This window comes from Porites lutea, chromosome 2 (assembly GCF_958299795.1).
Source record: "Porites lutea chromosome 2, jaPorLute2.1, whole genome shotgun sequence".
Lineage (NCBI taxonomy): Eukaryota > Metazoa > Cnidaria > Anthozoa > Scleractinia > Poritidae > Porites > Porites lutea.
Window position 1 is genome coordinate 27,101,737 of NC_133202.1, and position 19,904 is coordinate 27,121,640.

Sequence of the window (19,904 nt, forward strand, 5' to 3'; positions counted from 1 at the left end):
ATCCAGTGGATAGAGATTTATCCATCGGATAGCGCTATCCACCTTGGACGAAAGATGAAAAGGGAAGAAAGAAATCTCCGTTTTGAAAAATGATCGGATACGTATGGACAGGGCCTATGCCTTAAAGGGGTCTTTTGGGTCACTTGACGTTTTTAAATCGAGGCTAGTCACTCTTGGCCTGCGTTGCGGACTTGCCACTAGAGTCCTAGATAAAGAACTCGATATAGTCCACGTCTATATCGGGGATTTAGACAGTGTACGACGCATCCTAGTCAATCTTAGTTTAAGTAATTCAATTTGGACGTTAAATCTAAATACATATGATATGTTCCCGAAAGTGGAAGAAGTCACGTTTCTTTTTATTGTATGTCATCATATATTTAAATATAAACAACTAAATAATTTAGCCGGAACACTTCCAAGTTCTTAAAGGGTCATAGCCACCATGCGAGCAGAAGTTCGTTTTGCCTTCTTGAGTGAGGAGGAGAAGAGAAGACTCGCGTGGTTCTGCCTGAATCACGTCAAACCTGTGAGGTCGCCACAGGCCAAACTGGTCAAACTGGTTTGTCAAACTGGTTTTCTCGAGTGCGAGCATCCTTTTATTGACGAACCGATGCTCAGAACCAAGCCCCCTGTGGCGAGCGCACGGCTATTAGGCCTGGTTTCGAAACTATATCCTAGCTAGATGCCGCGTATGTTCAACAAAGATCTTGCTCGATTCACTGTGAGTCTTTCTCGTGTAAGGCACTCTAGGCTCTGTTGACAGGCAGGGTGGCTCATAACCTGCAAAGAGCAGATCAATGTGATTTTCTTAACTTGCACAGAGCTGAAAGTCAAAGTCTATTTCTCCAGTAGCTGGTTCAAAACTAACAGAATATCGAACACGGGGAATGTTTTCTTTTATGAGAGCTTCATCTTCAATTCGAGGCGGTGACTGAATGAAATATACGCCTTGTTTAGTATGACGAACCCAGTGCAACTTTGGCTGCGACTTGCCGTTCACTTCTTGATTCTGTAAGAACGAAAACGAGAAAGAAAATGACACATTAAAGTTAAAGGAGCTGTGCTCTCGAAATTTATCAAAATTCAAACAGTACTAACTTCCACCAAATTGAGTGAAAGACAAAAACAGCCGATCAAACATTAAAAGAAGGTATAATAACAAGGCATATACAAAAGAAGGCACAGCTGAACAAAGTTGAAGAAGATTTACAAATAACTTCTTTGCGAGCGTTACGTTCCATAGCGCATAAGGATACGTCGTGACAAAATGAATTGGACCTGAGTGTAAGAGTTGGGGGTCAGCAGGCAAAGCGTGCAGAATGGGGTCTTGCAGACAAATCACTTTACCGGGGTAGGTATGGTATTTTACAAATCTAAAAGTGTTATTCACTAGACACAAACTTGAATACCTCTGCAGAGGCAAATGAAAAACAGCTCAGCATATAGCCAGATTCTAACACGAGCCAGATTTAGGGTGTGTCTGTGAGTGTGTGTGGTGGGGGAAGGGAGTAGGGGTTAGGGTTAGACTAGTGGATTAGAACACCATCTTTACTTTTCACCGAACCGCAGGTAGATAGTGGAAGATATAAGGGCAGTAAGCCAGCTAACTATTTTTTAGAGCAGCACAATTTGAATTTTTTGCCATAAGAGTAGCATCAACTAACGAGATCTGCATATAAAAATATGTCAGTTTTATTTTTTCTACTAAGTGGAGTTTGTTTGTTTTTCGAAGCACCCCATGGAAAAATCGGAACCGGCTACCCTCCCTTCCCCTACCTCGATACTAATGTCCCATATCCGTCCTACTCCCCGTAGCCTTTTAAGCTTGAGTGACGCACTGGCGTGAAAAAAACATTACCTTTTGTAATCCTGTTGTGACTGTTATGTCATCGGTGAGATGAAACTCCATCCATATTACAATACCGTGGAGAGTTCCGGAGCTGAAAAAAGGGAGCAGTGTTTAGAACAAATAAATAAATGAATGAATGAATGAATGAATAAATGAATAAATAATAATAATAATAATAATAATAATAATAATAATAATAATAATAATAATAATAATAATAATAATAATAATAATAATAACAATAAATAAATAAATAAAGATTTAGCCGGTAGTAAATACACTTAGTGGCTCTAAGTCTACCTGATTCCTGGTCGAATTGGATTTGAAAAATGTGCGTTTTGGAGAAGAGGGGAAAATCGGAGTACCCGAAGAAAACAGAAACAAATGTATACTAGAATTAAACTATCACAAACTAAAAACCAGGTATTTAAGACATGTCACAGTAGTAAATAAATAAAAGAACGGGGAATAGAGAAGCCTCACTAATAACCCTCTTCATAAGAGTCATAAGAGTAGAAGAAAGCTATCCGATATGCGACGTTCCACTTTCACGATCGGCCCTGCGCAGCTTCGCTCCATTACAGAAATCGCGCCAAAATGACCGTTCCAACAAACAACAGGGTAGCAGACCAACTCTAGAGTAAACAACAACGAAGCCCAGTTGTGGCCCAGCCACGCAACGGCGTTGCGTGACAGTAAAATTATAACTGAGAACTGACAAATGGAACATTTCTCCCTCTGACTCGTCCCCAGTCGTCTTCGCCCCGCGCGCCACTAGGAAGAGAGAGTAAGAGACGACTGGGTACGAGTCAGCTTCTCCCTACATCTGCCATTCACAGAATTACCTTAGTATTTTGATATCCCCCTCCGTCTTAATTTTTTCGGCGGGTACATTTTTCGTGAAGTCAAAAGTCATGATGGTGGAATCTTGAGTTAGCGCCCGGCAGGGGTACTCCCATACATGATGAGGCTCCAGAGCTATTCCATGACTTTTTTCGTTATTAATACCTTCATTTTTTAGCTTTGAACCCTGTTATATTGAAACAAAAAAATCCGTTGATTTGAGATTAAATAACAACACATTTTGAGTTTTGAAAATACAGCCCAACGCGGCCGAGGGGAGGGGCGGGGGGGTTTGGGGGACTCCCTATGATGGCCTATACGGGGAGGCTCCGCCCGAAAGGGGTATCTTTTTCAGGCTTCAGGTATATGAAAGGGTAGAGATTTTACTCGTTGAAGTATGCAAATGGGTATGGAAATCTGTTATTTGGGTCTGTGAAAGGTCCCAAAACATGATCACACATGAATTTTATGGCGTTATAAAGTCGAGAAAACGTTCTATTTTTGTGAGTGATTCCTATTTAACGCACAGTGCATTTACAGCAGTTAAAAGGGATGCAAAGTTCTAAACAAGGTATATGGAAGTGGCACAATTTGTCGATAGAAGGTAAACGAAAGGGGCACCTATTTCGAGAAAAATGGTCTATAAAAGCGACATGGGTTGGACCTCGGTTGGAGCCTCCCTTCATAAACATTTGTTGACCCGGCTGGGAGAGCCAAAGTTAGTCCGGGTTGGAGGGTGACCCTACCATTTAGAAAGAGAGACCCGGCAAAGTGGATCACTCTTCTAGCCGAAACAACCTTTTATTTCTTATGTTAATGGCTCAGCAAGTTTTGTAAGGAAATGTAAGAAACTCTGGTAGGCGAGTGACCTTCTACCCGACCAAGCCGCAAAAAGGTTCACACGTTGCCCACTATACTGCTTTTCAAAGTTTTAGAAAAGACCTTAATGTCTGAAGGAAATTTTTTGCTGTGTTCTCAAATGCTATCACAGGAATGCATAGAACGCAAAGAGGAGACAATTGATTAAACGATATCAGGCATGAAACGTACCAACTGCGTCATAGAAATCGTGAACTACGCCCATGTAGAGTAGCAAAAAAATTTTATAATCCATTCACTACCTCAATGAGTTTGTCAAACAAAGTCACGTCAAATCCTTCCACTGTATTCACTGGAGCATGGAACTTCCAAAGATCTTCAAATTCCACTGAAAATAGACCAGACCATAATCACGGTCAAAATCAATTTTCATAATTATCATAATTATTAAATATTAAATAATTTATTTATTATAATTATTACATATTGCATAACATATCATAATTATTACCATTGCTTTTATCATTATCACAATAACTATCATTACGAGTCTCACTATTAAATGTATATGCAATTCATTACATGCCTGCTAATGCCTTTAGCGTTGCTCCGCGAGGCAGTATCTTCACCCCTGGTCTGGTTATTTGAGCAACACTGGATGCGGCATACCAGAAGTATAAGTTATGCCATGGAAACAATGCGCTAGTAAAGAATGGTTCACCCAGAATGACATCAACCTACAAACATGACTCGATGTTATGAGAACTTCACGCTACTTGCTATCATTTTGAAAAGCAAGAATATATCTTCTGATCAATTGAATTCTAAAAATAACTGTCCAGTTTTGTTAAGACTATATTCAGGCATTGAAACTGTATGGTTCAGGGGTTCAAGGTACTGAGTAATGACTTCAGCCTAAAATTGACCTAAAACAGGAATATTCTTGGCGTGACTTAGCCCCTGTGACCCAGTGTGGATGGGACATGTGACAGGTGTCTTTTAAGGTCTAAAATGAATGGCTACCTAGACTTAGAAAAAGCACCAGAAAAACCAACAGAAACACTGTTCCAGTCCCAACAACAGCAGCTACAGTTAAAGTCTAAGGCCGGCTTTTGCAACGGAGACTAACTTAGGTGCACCGCAGTTTAAGGAATCATTGCACCTCCAAATCTCTTTCTAAGAGGGTCGTTAAAAGAAGGTAAGTACCTTTCTAGTCTAGTACGCTACATGCTTTCATGAAACTGTTCATGATAAACGGATAAATGCTTTGGGCAAAATGAGATCAAAACGTATTGAACACTATGCGTGAAATATGGACCAGGGTTGTCACTAAGATTTCAAGTTGCCGGGTAAATACAACAAGTAGGCGGGAAATCAAACGGCTAGGGATTTCTTTTGGTCCCATTTTTCTTCTATTTTCCAATAAAAGTAGCCGGGGAAATTCCCTGGCCCCCGGCTCTTAATGACAACCCTGATTATGGAACCCACGTGGAGCAAAATGGGGAAGACGTTTCTCTACCTGATCAGTGGATAAGTCCTTAGCTTGGAGGTTTGCTGCTTCTTTGTCCTGAACTTCAATTGTTTGACCCAGTCCATTCGAATCGATTAACTGTAAGAAAATAAACAGCTTAAAAACACAACTCGAACAAGCGGCTGATGGAAGTTGAGCTAAAACAAATGTCCATTGATATGGAAGAAATAATTACAGAGAGTGACGATCAACTGGGCAAGCTGAATACGAACAACTGATAAATGTTAAACGTCTTAGTAGTGTGGAAGATAGCGAGTACAGAGTTAAGACCCCCCCCCCCCCCCCGCCCACCCCCAATTTGTTTTTTGGCACTGTACACCGAAACAATTGTTGGTTCGACGTATATATTCCCTAGTTAGTGCGAGTAAGCTTTGTGTTGTGATGTGGATAAACTGCTGAATCTCCTTTTAACTCTTTTATTACGTTATTTGATGATTAGAGCGGTTTTCATGTGAGTGTCGAAAAGTAATTGGTTTTGCACTTTCTACACGATGGGATTGGCTTAAAAGATTCGCGCCACCTTTTCATCCAATCAGAAGTAAAACCAAAGCCAATTGTGACGCGCTCGCATGCATTTTCCCGCGCTTTGCGTCAGCCACATGTAATTACTTCGAGTTTTGATTGGTTCAATGTATTGTCTGTGTCCTATGTGATTGGCCAGAGTAATTACTTTGGTTTTGGTTTTACGACACTCAAACGAAAACCACTCTAAACCTCCTCTACAACGAGAAAGTGCCACTCTTGTATGTAATGGAGGGTGGAGGGAGCGAGGGGGTGTTCAGACAAAATTTCTGACGAATCAGGAGGGTGTGAGAGTTAAACTGTTAAGTGGGGTATTACCCAATCTATTTCTTCATATGACGCTCATTATGCTGCGCCACCTTCCCAAAATAATTGCACAGTCCCTAAAGGCTAGCAATAAATGACGTATACAATACACACCTTTCTAAGAAACTTCTGATAAAGAACAGAGGACTCCACTGCGATAACCTGAAAAGATAATATAATGATCGAGTTTTTATTCTAAGACGCCGTTGCAAAGAGCATGAATCGATGGAACTGAGCTAATGATATTAAAGCTGGTAGTAGGATAACAATGAGATCGTTTTACCCACCACGGGCAAATCCATAACAGTTCAAGAAAAAGGCACGAAATACCGTAAACCAAACAAGCTGTCACAGTGCTGGTCAAAATACCTTTTGCTTTTACTGTTACCTATTTCTGTAAATACGGGCCTGAATAATCATCTTTCTTTTTACCAGGTGAACGTTTAAACATGTTGGGCAAAGTAAACGCGTTCCTTTTGAGGGCGAGGTCGTCTTCGTTGAAATTGGAACATACAGATGACTGCAATTGCATTGGGCCTGTTCTTTGCATGAAACCTACCTTATCAAAGCCAGCTTCTGCAGCCAACAGCGGGAGTAATGACCCGTCATTTATGCTTAGGCATCGCAAGTTTCCTTCTGCAACAAGCTTCATGTAAACAAAACAAAAAAAGATCAGTTTCGGAATTTTCTTTTTTCCTTCGAAAAAGTTGCAACACGGCCTTCAGCGTTTTGCTATTTACTGCCGGAAGTCTTTTTCACCATAAAATGTACCTGATAAAGGATGTTGTCAACTAATATTCTTGCGCAGTATGGAAAAATAGGCCTCAGAAAGGATAGTATGGATTGCCCGCAGCAAGAGACTTCAAAGGGTAGCCCTTTGTGCATGTAATCATCATCGCCATTGCGACCACCTGAGTGGACGGGACGTTGATGGAGTTTTCGTCCTAAACATCACGGTTCGCCATCGCTGTACTCAGGCCCCTGGAGTCAAGTCCTGAAACCCTAGTAATCACTTTCAAGTATGTTAGCTTACGTGACTGCAGTCTATCCACTGGGCGTCAGAGGATGAGCTTTACCTGCCCGATAGCAATGACCAGCAAACTGGAGACGCTTTTGTTTGAGTCTCAAAGATAGAAATGTTAGTTCCCCCGGTTCGTGTCATGTTATGCCCCTTGTTTCCCGCAGCTGTTCGGGAAATTACGCCACGTTCGGAGAGAAACCAGGCGGCTCCCACGCTTGTCTGTTACACAGCCGTTTTTAGTGTTGTCACGCAACGCTCCTCCCCACAGTGAAGAGGAGCGTTGCGTGACCCGTGACGACACTAAAAACGGCTGTGTAACAGACTACTGCCACGCAGGCTGTGGTATGTGTTAATTTACCTGTTTCAGTGCTTGCCTGAATGCTCGTGTTCTTTGCCTGTCATTCAACATGGCAAATCTATGTCGACTCCAAGTGACATGGGCACCGCACGTGCACAAAGGACGATTAACCGTTGTTGCAATTCTTAAGGGATTTAAAAAAAAGATTGAACAAAGACAATATATAACTTCATATGTATCGCCAAGCAAGCCTCTTTTAAAGTTTTCGGAAAAAAATAGATGTTGAAACTAACACCACGAACAGTTTACTACATTTGGCAAGTCTGAAAGGTCGTTTTGCCCGAAGGTCGACAAGCCTGATAGCTGTTCGCCCAGAGTAAGTCGATTCCCCCGAAGTGTATTTGTTGTTCTCTAAGCCTGAAACAAGGAATGTGCATGGAAAGACAGTGACTGCACACGTGGAATCCAAGGTTAACTAAAACAACACCTCTGAAAAGCATGTTCACCATGTTGTAGAGTGTTGTATGTCATCGGGCGAAAAGACTTAAGTCCTGGCGAAAGCCGTCAGATCAGGCGAATCAACTTTCAGGCGAAACGACCGCAATTCGCCTCAAGACGTACGCTACGAATATTCCAAATCACTCTCCCCTACAAAAAAGTAAAGTAAGGAATCTCTTTCTCTCTCTAACGACATCAAGGCAACTCGGGAGACCGCAAAAAAAAAAATTGAACCAAAAGTTGTCTTTCAAATTTGCACTCTAAATCCCAAAAGAAAAAATTAACGTTTTTCATCGAACTAATTTATTCTTGTTTTTTACCATGTTACCATGTTTCCAACAAAAACGTAGCTCCACAGTTCATGGCCTGCAAAAACATCCGTTTCTCCTCGCTCTTCGCCGCTGGGGACGTTTCGCCCGAAACACTCTTCGATGCACTGTATGAACCTCACTGAACGAGAAATCCGTTGACTCCCTCTGACAAAGGGCAGATGGTTTTGAATCCTTTTACGTTGGCAAATCAACATAATGATCAACACTTTCACAGTTCTTAGAACAAAATAAATTTCATTTAAGTGTACTTTACCGATTCTGTGGTGTGACGTCGAACCATATGCTGTAGTCGTCATGGCAACACTGAATTTTTACTTTATCGCCTGTCAGTAAGATACAAAAAAATGTCTAAAAGTTAAGAGTAGTTGTGGAAAATTCTCTGGCTATTTTTGAAAATATATTGAACAAATTTAGCGCTTTGAATTTTTTACAATTAAAATTAGGGATTCTACCTGTCAACATTGTCAATTCTAACGGAACAGATCACAAAAAAATGGGCGGTGCACCTTTATAAATATTTAGACTTTAATGATCATTTTAAAACTAATAATTTGATGAATGTGAAAATCATATTTTTTGTAACTTGTAGGCAATTGCAGACAGATAAGCTAGTTTTTTTGGAACTAAAACTGCTAAGATTACTCACTTTGCCAGAACTGTGAGACTAACTGAACAGCTCATTTTGTACCACGTTTAAAGTGTTGTAACAAATTTACCTGCTTGTATAAGCAAGGGTCGTTTTAAGAAATAAACTGCTTGCATCCAATGGTCCCGCCACTGTGTAAACAAATAAATATTGTAAGTTGACATTAACATGAAGCTCATAGAATCAAGTGCTGTTTTCAATGATAATTTGACCTGGCTTCATTGATTTATTTCTTTCATTTAATATATTTTTTCAATCCAGTATGATGTACAAGCCACAGTTAGTAGCAATAGAATTATTATTTATGGGTTGCGTTTTTTTACTGTTTTTTCACGTCCACACTAACGCACATTTTACTGATATCTGAGCCTGCGAGATGGTGGCGTCATAACCGCGGTCAAACGTCTAAGGCGTTGAAAGTTCAAGGTACTTCCAAGAACCTTTTAGCTTACTTAACTTAAAAAAAATTCTGGTGTTATTGTCGCCGCCATTTTTCAGCATGATTTTACTCCCGCGCGAAGCGTTTTCAGCGAAAAAAAAAGCTCAAAATCTTTGCCCATGGTTACACTTACTGATGAATGAAATCCCAAATACAAAACATTTGAGATATTTGACCAATCAGAGCATGATACCATTGTCAGCATCAAAGGCATGCCCCAAGCTCGGCCGCCCTTTCCCTCTTTCCATTGCCTCGCTGATTTTTTGGCATCCAATGACAGGTATTGCCCTTTTTCCCCACCAAGAGACGGTCGGTCCCTGGTCCCAGCCTAGTGAAGGTACCGCTAAAGAGGTTTCATTTGAATGGCCACACCATACGTTTTCATCCACAAACTCAAAAATCAGAACCAGTTTGCACAGCATAAAGAAGTAAACAGTCACAGGTACGTGTAAAAGTACTGCTGAAGAGGTTTCATTTGAATGGTGATGTCACAAGATTTCATCCACCGACTAAAAGCTTCAGAGCTTAAATACCACATAATTTTTGAAAAATGACTCAGCTAGTGCAGAAAATTAATGAAACAATTCTAACAGAGTTCTGACTGACAAAATTCAAACCTGTCTGTTGTCGCCATCAGGATGTGCCCAGCGCGGTGCTGTCGTGAGGGTAATCTCGCCATCAACATCCATATCTAATGTCCACCACATTACCACACCATGAGCAATACCAGAGTGTTCAACAGACGCCTGAACACTATAACAAGACTCACTGTCCGATTTGTCTTTGGTGTCCGGTATAGAAACCTTGTTGATACAATCTGACTTTGTAGACGCGCTGTTTTTACAGAAGTCAAACCTGAGATTAGGAAAGGACAGAGTGCACATTGACACATGGTATTTCAACTGAAAGTGAATCTTCTAATAGGAAATTAACGCTCCATGAAATTTTGAGGTATTGGAAATTAATGCGACTTAAGGGAAAACGACTTTCAAATAAAGAAAATTAACGCGGCGTTTACAAAGAAACAAAACTTGTTGAGACAACAGGACCAAAGTTAATCGTATAACTCCAAATGGAAACTTTGATCGTGGTACTTTCCCTAAACACAGAAGCTAGGGATCACGCGAAGAAATCTCCCCACTTCGAGGGATCTTCACAGTTTTACTGATACTGGCGGATCTCCACCTGGAATTAAAATGTTCCTCTTTCTTGTCAAGAATATCAAAAGTGTTTCGAGAATTTGGGGCCAAATTATGGAAATTAAGCTCACGCAAAATAACGCTCCACTTAATTAATCGCGCGGAAATTAAGGTTTACCTAAATTAACGCGAATTTTGGAAATTTACGTTAATTTCATGAGGCGTAGCCTGCGTTACAGCCAACCCACGTATCGCGTAAACCATAACTTAATATAAACAGAAGGTTTAGAGTGTCTGCGCATGCGACGAAGGCTAATAAAGCGCTAATTTCTTACAACAAGGTATGTAGCTATAAATATGAGAATACTAAGTAAAAGAAATTTATGAGAGATTGATCAGGGTGGCAAAGGGGAGGGAGGGAGGGGGGGGGGGTCCTATCACGGATCATGCTGATATGCTGATTTTATTTAAGCTATCACGCATCACGGAAAAATAAAACAAAATATTAACTACATTTACAAGTATCCTATTATCATTTGATCTGAGGAAATCTGAGGTCTGAGGAACGCGAAAAGAGGGCAAGAAGTTGGTGTCATACCTATCTATTTTTAATGTCTCTGCTTCTAGTTTCAAATGACATTAACCATCACAGAAATTTCAAAAGAAAATCACGCGACAGGCGTCGTGAAAATAGTAAATCACGCATCACGTTACTATGCACAGTCACGCCTCACGCGGCTAATTTGGGCCCGATCACGCATCACGCTGATAATTTGGGTCCCATCACGCGTTAAGGAAAACCCCTTTTACCCTGATTAATATTGCCGGTGATGGGGGAGGGGGTGGGGGGGGGGGGGGGGTGATGTTCTCAGACTGCTAAGAAAGATAGTTCAATGTGACAGTCAATATTCACTCTTGCTTCAAAACTCCTGTTGCCACTCCTGCCCCTTTTTGCCGTTCTCGTTGCCGTTGCCGTCGCCATCGTCATTGCTTAAGCTCATTATTGTTGTGATCCAAACATTTTGCTACCACGGTAACGTGACGTCACACGTCTCTTTTCTATTGTACATGTTTTTGACTGAAATGACACCTCTTAGAAAATAATCATTTAGATAATTATACTGTGCTGTGTTACTATGTGCTGTAGCTCAGGTGAGAGGATAAGTATAAATTATTATGCTAATTGGAAAAACTACATTCAAAGATACAAAGTACAAAAATTCATTTTTAACCTTAAAACTGGAACAGGGGCTGACAGAATATTGATTTCCTTATCAGAGAGTTCATCAACATGCAGATCAAAAGCACTTGCTGTTCCACGACACTGTTCCATTTCAGTTGGCAAAATCAGATCTTGATTCTCAGATATCTGGGGAAAAACACATCAAACATGTTGTTTTTGTGCAAATAACACCACATGTGGTTTAAACTGATCTACATAAAATTGTACATCTCTCTGTAGCTATGAGGCAAATGTTACAGCTTAAACATGCCAAGTGGAAGGTTAGAACAATATTCATAATAAGAATTCCCACTATTGTAGTATATAGAGGTGATTTTCCATGGCCAAAAACTTCTGCTAATTGTTCTTCACAATGAAAACAACATCCTGTACAAAAGAGTATCAGTGGCCATCAGCTGGCAAGTGATCGGGTGAGACAACACCTAGACCATTGAAAGGAGGGTGGTGGATTTTCAAACCCAAATTAAAACTTCTTGAAATTAAAACTGTTATCACCCCAAATACCATGAACATAACAAACTTTAAGTTTAATTTAAATTAAAAATAGTAAACCATTTTCATTGTCAGAACAACCACTTACTGCCTTCACAAAACTAAGTTATGGGAAGCAAGATTTTGCAAAGGCATAGGGTCATAAGACAGAGAATGGAGAGGGGGATACGCATCCCCAAAAGGGAGGTGGGAGGGTAAAAATTTGTACCCTGGCTAAGTAGGGCAAAGGAGAGACAAATCACGGGATAGATGACTTAAATAGCAAAAGGACTCCCCCGAGACTTCCACACCGTTGCAATACAATTCCCTTCCACCTACTGGGGTCAAATAAAAGGTATGTTTATGAAGTAAATGTAGTTACATGTTTAGGGTTCAGCTGATGCATATTCCAAAGAGCTTCACTACCAAAGACTTGAACATAAACTGAAGCTGCTGCAGGAACACTCACAAATCCTGGCTGCAAAAAAGTAAAATAATATCAAGTTCCATCAAGACAACTTCAGATTGAAATGACGTTGCCTTCTGCCATGATGAATGATTATGCCTTATTGAGGTTCTTGAAACAGAAGGGGGGAACGTGGAGTAGGGGGGTTTAAATCCCATTTTTTACGTACTACATTGTAACAGAAAATTTGCCTGACTTCTTTTTCTATTGACAAAAACAAAACCAATAACTTAAGTGACTTAATTTTCCAAGCCTGATGGTGAATGTTTTTTAGATCTCAGTGTCTCAGTTACAGTTCACTTCAAATCCCATTTTTTCCCATTCAAAATTGTGCAATTCCCATTCCCATTCCCAAACTCCTTTAGGGCCTCCCTTTTAACATTGCCAATGCCTCGCATGCTCATGCATACAGTAAGCAACACAACAAGTGTTTCAACATTTTGTCACTTTTCCTTTACAACAACTGAAGGTGAGTGCACAGGGTCTGGTTCCTGTGGTAAGGTCAAGAGGAACTTGGCCACATCTAAAATTCTTACCAGTGATGTACATGAAAATACTAATTTTAGCCTTACAGTAGATCTTTTTTTATATCTAGAGTTTCACTTTGGTGTGTTCCATTCATCATAAAAGTGAATTTTGATTTACTCTGTACTTCTGTAAGACTTTGTATAATATCCCATGCCACCTCCATGTTCTTTGGACCATGGATCAATTTGTGATTATGTGTGGATGCAGGTGAGGGAGGGGAGAGGAGGCTGAGGGACAAATCTATTCTCCAGAGGTGGCAATTCTGCTTTAGAGGTGGGGACATCCAATTTTCCAACAAGCATTAATTTTTTGTTCCTTTCACATCCCTAGTATGGCGCATTGGTGCTTTTGGTTGTCTCCTTCTCCACAACTTTTTTTGTTTGTTTGTTTGTTTGTTTGTTAAAGTAGTGTTAGCTTATTTCATTTCATTATTTGCTTGTTATGCAGTGGAGTGAATTTGTAATAAATAAATAAATAAATAAATAAAGAAGTCCCAGGCCTTGTTGAGCCTTTTGGTATGTTATGACCCCTCTATAAAGGGCCTGATTATATGAAGCAAGCAATACAATGTAAATAGTTAATAAGGAAATACATGCTTTACCAACCTCAAGCAGACGATTGCAAGCATCCCTAAGGGTCGGCAATGCTCCTTCACCAATGAGTTCTGTGTCCCATAATTCTGTCACCAGTAAATTAGCTTTAACTGGGCTACCTACATCTGTTATTTTTTAAATAAAGCAAAATAAATCAAGCTGTAGAACTGGTGTGAGGTCAAACATAAAGCAGGCTCAGCTTATTACATGTAAGTCATTACTTTGAAATACAGTGTATACCATATACATGTATTCACCAGTGTTTAATGTGTCCCTGTATAGTGCATTCACCCTAAGTTTTAACTACAATTTGGAAAAAGAAAGTAAAAATAGCCACACAAAACTCTGCCTGCTCATCCTCTTCTTAATTCCCACTATTAACTGGTTACAACCACACCTAATATTCTATACACTACTACTGTAGGTTTTACCTTTCTCCAATTCTAACTTAGTTGATCGTTTTCCAACAACAGAGATCTTGTCACCAAATCCATTCTTTTTTACAATATCACTGGCAACACTGGCGATTGGTTTAAATGCCTGTGACAACAATGAAATTTTCTTGTGAGAATTATTCAAACAACATGAGTCAATCAAGTAATATAAAAAGCTGGTTGCTTAAAACCTGCAATGATAAAAAAGATAATATCAATAATCTACTTGCATTGTAACAAAGGCCAATAAAATATATTCATTATGCCCTCACAAACAGCACAAAAAGAAAACACAAAGTACAAAGTACAGCCATCAAGAAACATGGAATGAGAAATTCAACTTTTTTTTAACTCTTCTTTTCTATGTGTTGTTGTCAGTATGTAAGTGAACTGGAACTTTATCTTTAAACTACATTGAAAAAAAAATGATGATGTCAATTTATGCCTAACCTCACATGCAGTAGCTCTATCTGCTCCACTCTGCACAGCCATCATAGCCAGAAGTCCAGTCCCTGTTCCGATATCCAGCATATGCACTTTCTTTCTAGATACTTTAAGATTTTTCACAGCCTGTATAGTGGCCTGATAGTACTTTTTGTTCTATGAAACAAGAATTGAAAAATGTAGGGTGTTCCAGTTGAAAATGAAAGTTGGGATGGTAGTGAAAATAAGGTATATATAAACTGCCGAAATTAGAACAGACCATGCTTCATTTTATAACATTGTTGCCCCATAAACACGATACAACTGTACTTGAAAACCTATTTCAATATTTTAATAGTCAATGTTTTTTAAAGGTCATCTCCAACTGGAGAGTTCTATGACAACCACAGAGTGATGGTACATGTAAATCGCAAAAGAAGGCCTAGCCTACCAGGGCAGGGTAATGGCAGTAAAAATGTTATTTCTTAGTTATTTTAAAACCAAATTGGTTTAGCGCTGGGAATCAAGTTGGTGATCTCCTGTTCTGTAGACCAGGCCCTTTCTGTTCCAAATGTGGACAATACTATCTGCTGGATAAATCCTTTTGAATGGATACCAGCTACAATCTTGGACAAAAATGTTAAGAAAAATGCACATTGTGTGTCTCATTTTAGAATACTTCCCTCTAAAGCCCGGTTCACTCAAGACACTTCCCCCTCCCCCCCCCCCCCCCCCAAAAAAAAAAAGTTGAAGTGTGGCTGGAACATTTTTGCTCCCGGCTAAACAACATTGACCAGAGAGGGGTGAGAGAAGGGGCCGGGTGACCATGGTGCCAAATTTGTGGGGGTGGGAGGGTCTCCTGTGAGTTAGAAAGTGCAAAATTCTTAACACTTTTTTTCCTAGTACACAGTACCTATCCACAGGGTAGTGATTTATCTGGGCCCTACAGTTGTTCAAAAGGTGGATAAACCTAGCTACTGGATAACTCTCTATGCAATTTATAAAGCAATTGGTTTACTTGATACAATGTACTTGCACATGGGTCCTCTGGAGAGGGGTTTATCTGGCAGATTGCTTTATCCAATGTTTGAACAACTGTAGCCAAATGTTCAACCAGGGTCAGCATGGTTGAAGGAAGGTCTAGGAAGGAAGGTCTAGGGGATATTCTCTTTTTATATTCAATGAGGGACAAAAGTGTTGGCACACTTCCGTAAAATGGCCCCTTTTTGCATAGTGGATATACTTATCCCATTCCCCTGTCTACCCCAACCCCTTCCCCCCCAAAATCAATGTTGAATTTTGGACCCTCAAGTCTTTTTTTTACTTCAGACAACATTGATTCGGGGGGTGAGGGGATTTACGGCGTTTAAAAAGAATGAAATAATAGATGAATTAAATGTTTGCTAAAAGCACCCGTTTTAAACAAGTGTGTCAACTACTTTTGTCCCTGATTGTCTGAAATATGTATCTGTGTTTTCCGGCTAGATTTTTGACGCTGCTGAATTTTTGTGCGATGACGTTACTCTATGGGCCAAATTGTTTTTTTTAGAAACAACAATTTGTAAAGTTTCGTCCTGATTTGTAGTATACGTAGAGTAAAATGTACGAAGCGTATGTCATCACTTAATCTTGTACTTCCGCGCGCGTTCCTGATACCCTGTGGGGTCGAGAGGAAATCATTTGTGTTATGATCAATGCCGTTGCAGCGGATGTAATGTTTTCACAAGTATTATCAATAGTGGAAAAAGGATGGAAACACTAAGGTGCAATGGAAATTGTTCTGGTAAATGATTAACTTAAGCGAATGAAGTACTGCAGAGTAACTGAGGGGACATGCATTATTTTTGACATTGACTTGTGCCATTAGTGAAAGGACGTGAACAATATACAGGTTATGAACCTCATAAATGATGGGCCAGCCGTTTGTGCTATGTCCTATATATAGATGTGTGTTTTTTTTGGAGACCTTTTCAAACCTAAGTGATCCAAACCTTTAGCGTAGGTAGGCGTCGAACAGGTTAGACCAGGTTTTGGAATGTACTTTTGTAATGATTTTAGATGACCGCCTGCCATTTATTCAGTGGCATAATTTTTTTATTGATGTTGGATGGACAACTATTTCATTTCCCAGCTCGTAAATCACAGAATACCAAAGAAATTGTTTTCAAGATAGACACACCAGTTTGCGTCATCGCCAAAACAGCAATTACTTTTGCCCAGAAGTTCACTTGATGACAAGGAAAGCGGGATAACATGTGATCAATGACAGCCGTGCGCTGGAAAATTTTCCTTTTTTATGCGCTAATTCCTCACGAAAGGCAAAAGAAGATTCCGCTATGTAGAAAGTACTTCGCAATACGTATTCTTGGCAAGAAAAATTCCAGCGATGTGGTGCAAATAAGGAGTTTCAACGGTTAACCACAAGAATACATATGGACATTAAGAGGTCATAACAGACTCATTTTACTTTTCGTTTTCCGAAACGTGGTTAACCGTTGTAACACGAAGGAAGCAGTGTTTTCCTCCGTTTGAGCTGTCGTTTTCTTTGAGAGTCAAATACCAGTTCACGTTTCAAAGCTCTCTTTTCATTTTCTCTGCCGACAATAGACAAAAACACAGGGTTTCGCTTGAGAAATACAGTCCAAATACACAGACATATGCGCTCATGTCACGCTATTTGCGTTGCGTTATCATGTCACTCATGGTGTCACGAGGTGGGATTGAAAGTAATTGTTTTCGTGGACACTTGCAATGTTTGCTACGCTGTCCTTAGTTTTTTATTGAATTGAAAATGAATGTACCTTCACTTTTCCGTAGTTTCGATATTGAACGCAGTGACGGCCGCTCCGCACTAACGCTCCATATTTCCGTGGCCGGCCAGTGACTATCCCCACTACGTGTCAATCCTTACCCTACCCGTGATTGTTTGCGCCTTAACCATCGGATAAAGTGAAGAACGAGAAATATTCACTTTATTAAAAACATTTTCAGTACGCGTACCCTTGAAATTCATCAAAAGTTGTACATGTGCGCGAGTTTCAGCGTTAGTTTTTAGCTTGTAAACCATATCGACGTTAATTCTGGATATCGCAGCCCTTTTATTACGTCATCACGTAATTCCAATTGGCCCTATAATTCGGTCGTGAATAAGTCAATGTCACCCCCACCACCAATAACATAATTATGTCTTTGATTTCTTTAATTTCAGTTAAAATCAGTGTCATGCACGGCTCAACTTGTGTGCAGTAGCACAATTTTGCATTCAGACAATGAGGGACAAAAGTGTTGGCACACTTCCGTAAAATGGCCCCTTTTTGCATAGTGGATATACTTATCCCATTCCCCTGTCTACCCCAACCCCTTCCCCCCCAAAATCAATGTTGAATTTTGGACCCTCAAGTCTTTTTTTTACTTCAGACAACATTGATTCGGGGGGTGAGGGGATTTACGGCGTTTAAAAAGAATGAAATAATAGATGAATTAAATGTTTGCTAAAAGCACCCGTTTTAAACAAGTGTGTCAACTACTTTTGTCCCTGATTGTTGGTACTATTTATAGGGATGAAATAATTATATTGCCTTTCTGAGATCACAAAATCTCGTATGGGCAAAGAGCATAATATAACTAACCGGGTATATATTATATACCCGGTTAGTTATATCTGTGACGCACACCAATATATACAATGTATCCTTGTTCGCTAATTCTTGGCCCCCAACAGACTTAAGGATTTATCAAAAATTAATTTCAAATTGCCTTTCAACCTGACAGGCAAATTGACAGTGACTTCTTTAACAGGCCAATCATGGAGCGTACTCAAATCCTGGTACACAGGTGGTGGCCCAGAACTCGGATTTTGGTGCTGTTTCACAGATGGACTTAACCGGAAGTTCATGATCACTTCCATCTGTGGCACAGGTTATGAGTGTATAACAAAGAAGGTCTGTTGAAGGGTTTAAAGACAGGTGATTGTTATTCTAGTATGCAAAATCAGAATCTCAATCACTTTTCTTGCTTCCTTCCTTTCTTCATTTATTCATTCATTAACTCACTCATTCATTCATAATATTAATTAATTAGCTGCATTCACACATGTTTCAGTTCTAATCTCTCATTAAAGTACATCAACCCTAAACTTTAAAATAATCTAATATAGAATGGCAGCCAGATCAGATGAATCAAATAACTGAGAACTTTCCATTGCATATCCTGTCGCTTTAGTCATTAGACTACGAGTGAGAAAGACACATATGTACTCAGGGCGTAACACATCGATAATTCCGATACTCGATCAAAATCGATAAACATCGATAAACATCGATACTAATCAATTGATTAATATCGGAAATCGATAAAAATCGATCGCCAGATTCTTTGTGATTATCGATTTGATCGATTTCGTTCAATTAGTATCGATTTCGTTCGATTAGTATCGATCTCGTTCGATTAGTATCGATTTCGATCGATAATATTGGGCAAGAAAAGGTACTGTTCACGCTTATAGAACGAAGAATATTCGTTAGCGAACTAACCTAAGACGTTCGTTAGCGTTCGTTATCCGTGACTGACTATATTTGCACATTTTTCTACTATACTCAGCAGCATACTGAATGCAGAATGAATGGGCCGGTGAATGCTGAATGGGTCGGTGGGTCAAAGAATATTTAATCTCAAACCGAAAATGATGGCTGCTGACAAAATGCGTTTGCTGAGGTTTGCTAGTTTGACGCCTGAGAGTTGCCGTTGTTCGGCGTTGTTTAATAGCCGGTGTTAAGGTATGAAAGCGGATGAAAGCGATGGTTAATCAGAGTTAATACAGGGTGCACTAAGCCAGTCTTGCTTTGTAGTAAATATATTCAACACTATTGTTTCGATCAAATTGGCTTTAATACTCGGGGCAGATTATGAGCGGTTGTTTTCTCGTGGAATCTTCGAAAATTTCACGAAATCGATAGAAATCGATACCAAATGCTAAAACTTGTGTGATTATCGATTTTGATCGATTAATTTGCTTAATCGATTGATTATTATCGAGTAATATCGAGTAGTATCGATTTATCGATTAGCTTTCCGATGATCGATTTCGATCGATGTGTTACGCCCTGATGTACTGTATCATGTCATATGTTTAAATTTGCAAATACATTTTGGCAAACGATCGCAGATCATTAATGATTTCCTACCCTTTCATCATCGTGAAGCATGTCTGTATAAGCTGACCTGCGAGTGGAATAAAAAGTAGTAAAGTAAAATTAGGCAAATGGGTAATACAAACACCACGTGTATTTCAAATCGCGTGCTCACCTCGCTATTTCGTCTCGCATGTCATAATCTTCATCTTCGACAACCCACTCCATTTTGCCTGTCGTTGGACTAAATCTTTGTGAAAACATTTCCTTTCTCGAGATGCGAGAGAAACGAAAAACTCTTTTGTTCAAGAGAAAAACTTTGGTCATGAGGACATCCCCCAGGCTGAATGCGTGACACCAACCACAATTGC

General features: G+C 39.7%; 1 protein-coding gene across 1 annotated transcript; it reads right to left on the reverse strand.

Annotated features, from left to right (window-relative positions):
• Window positions 1-343: 343 nt before the first annotated feature.
• Window positions 344-19,870, reverse strand: LOC140926786 (protein arginine N-methyltransferase 7-like). The gene is made up of 19 exons (XM_073376478.1): window positions 19,709-19,870; window positions 19,588-19,624; window positions 14,432-14,581; window positions 13,979-14,087; window positions 13,560-13,672; window positions 12,343-12,438; window positions 11,479-11,615; window positions 9,725-9,962; window positions 8,739-8,799; window positions 8,276-8,345; window positions 7,253-7,376; window positions 6,433-6,519; window positions 5,988-6,035; window positions 5,034-5,123; window positions 4,101-4,251; window positions 3,817-3,902; window positions 2,698-2,882; window positions 1,862-1,943; window positions 344-1,012 (listed from the first exon to the last, which is right to left on the reverse strand). Exons 1-19 carry the CDS (start codon window positions 19,858-19,860, stop codon window positions 812-814), a joined length of 2,217 nt encoding a protein of 738 aa, XP_073232579.1. The 5' UTR covers window positions 19,861-19,870; the 3' UTR covers window positions 344-811.
• Window positions 19,871-19,904: the final 34 nt, after the last annotated feature.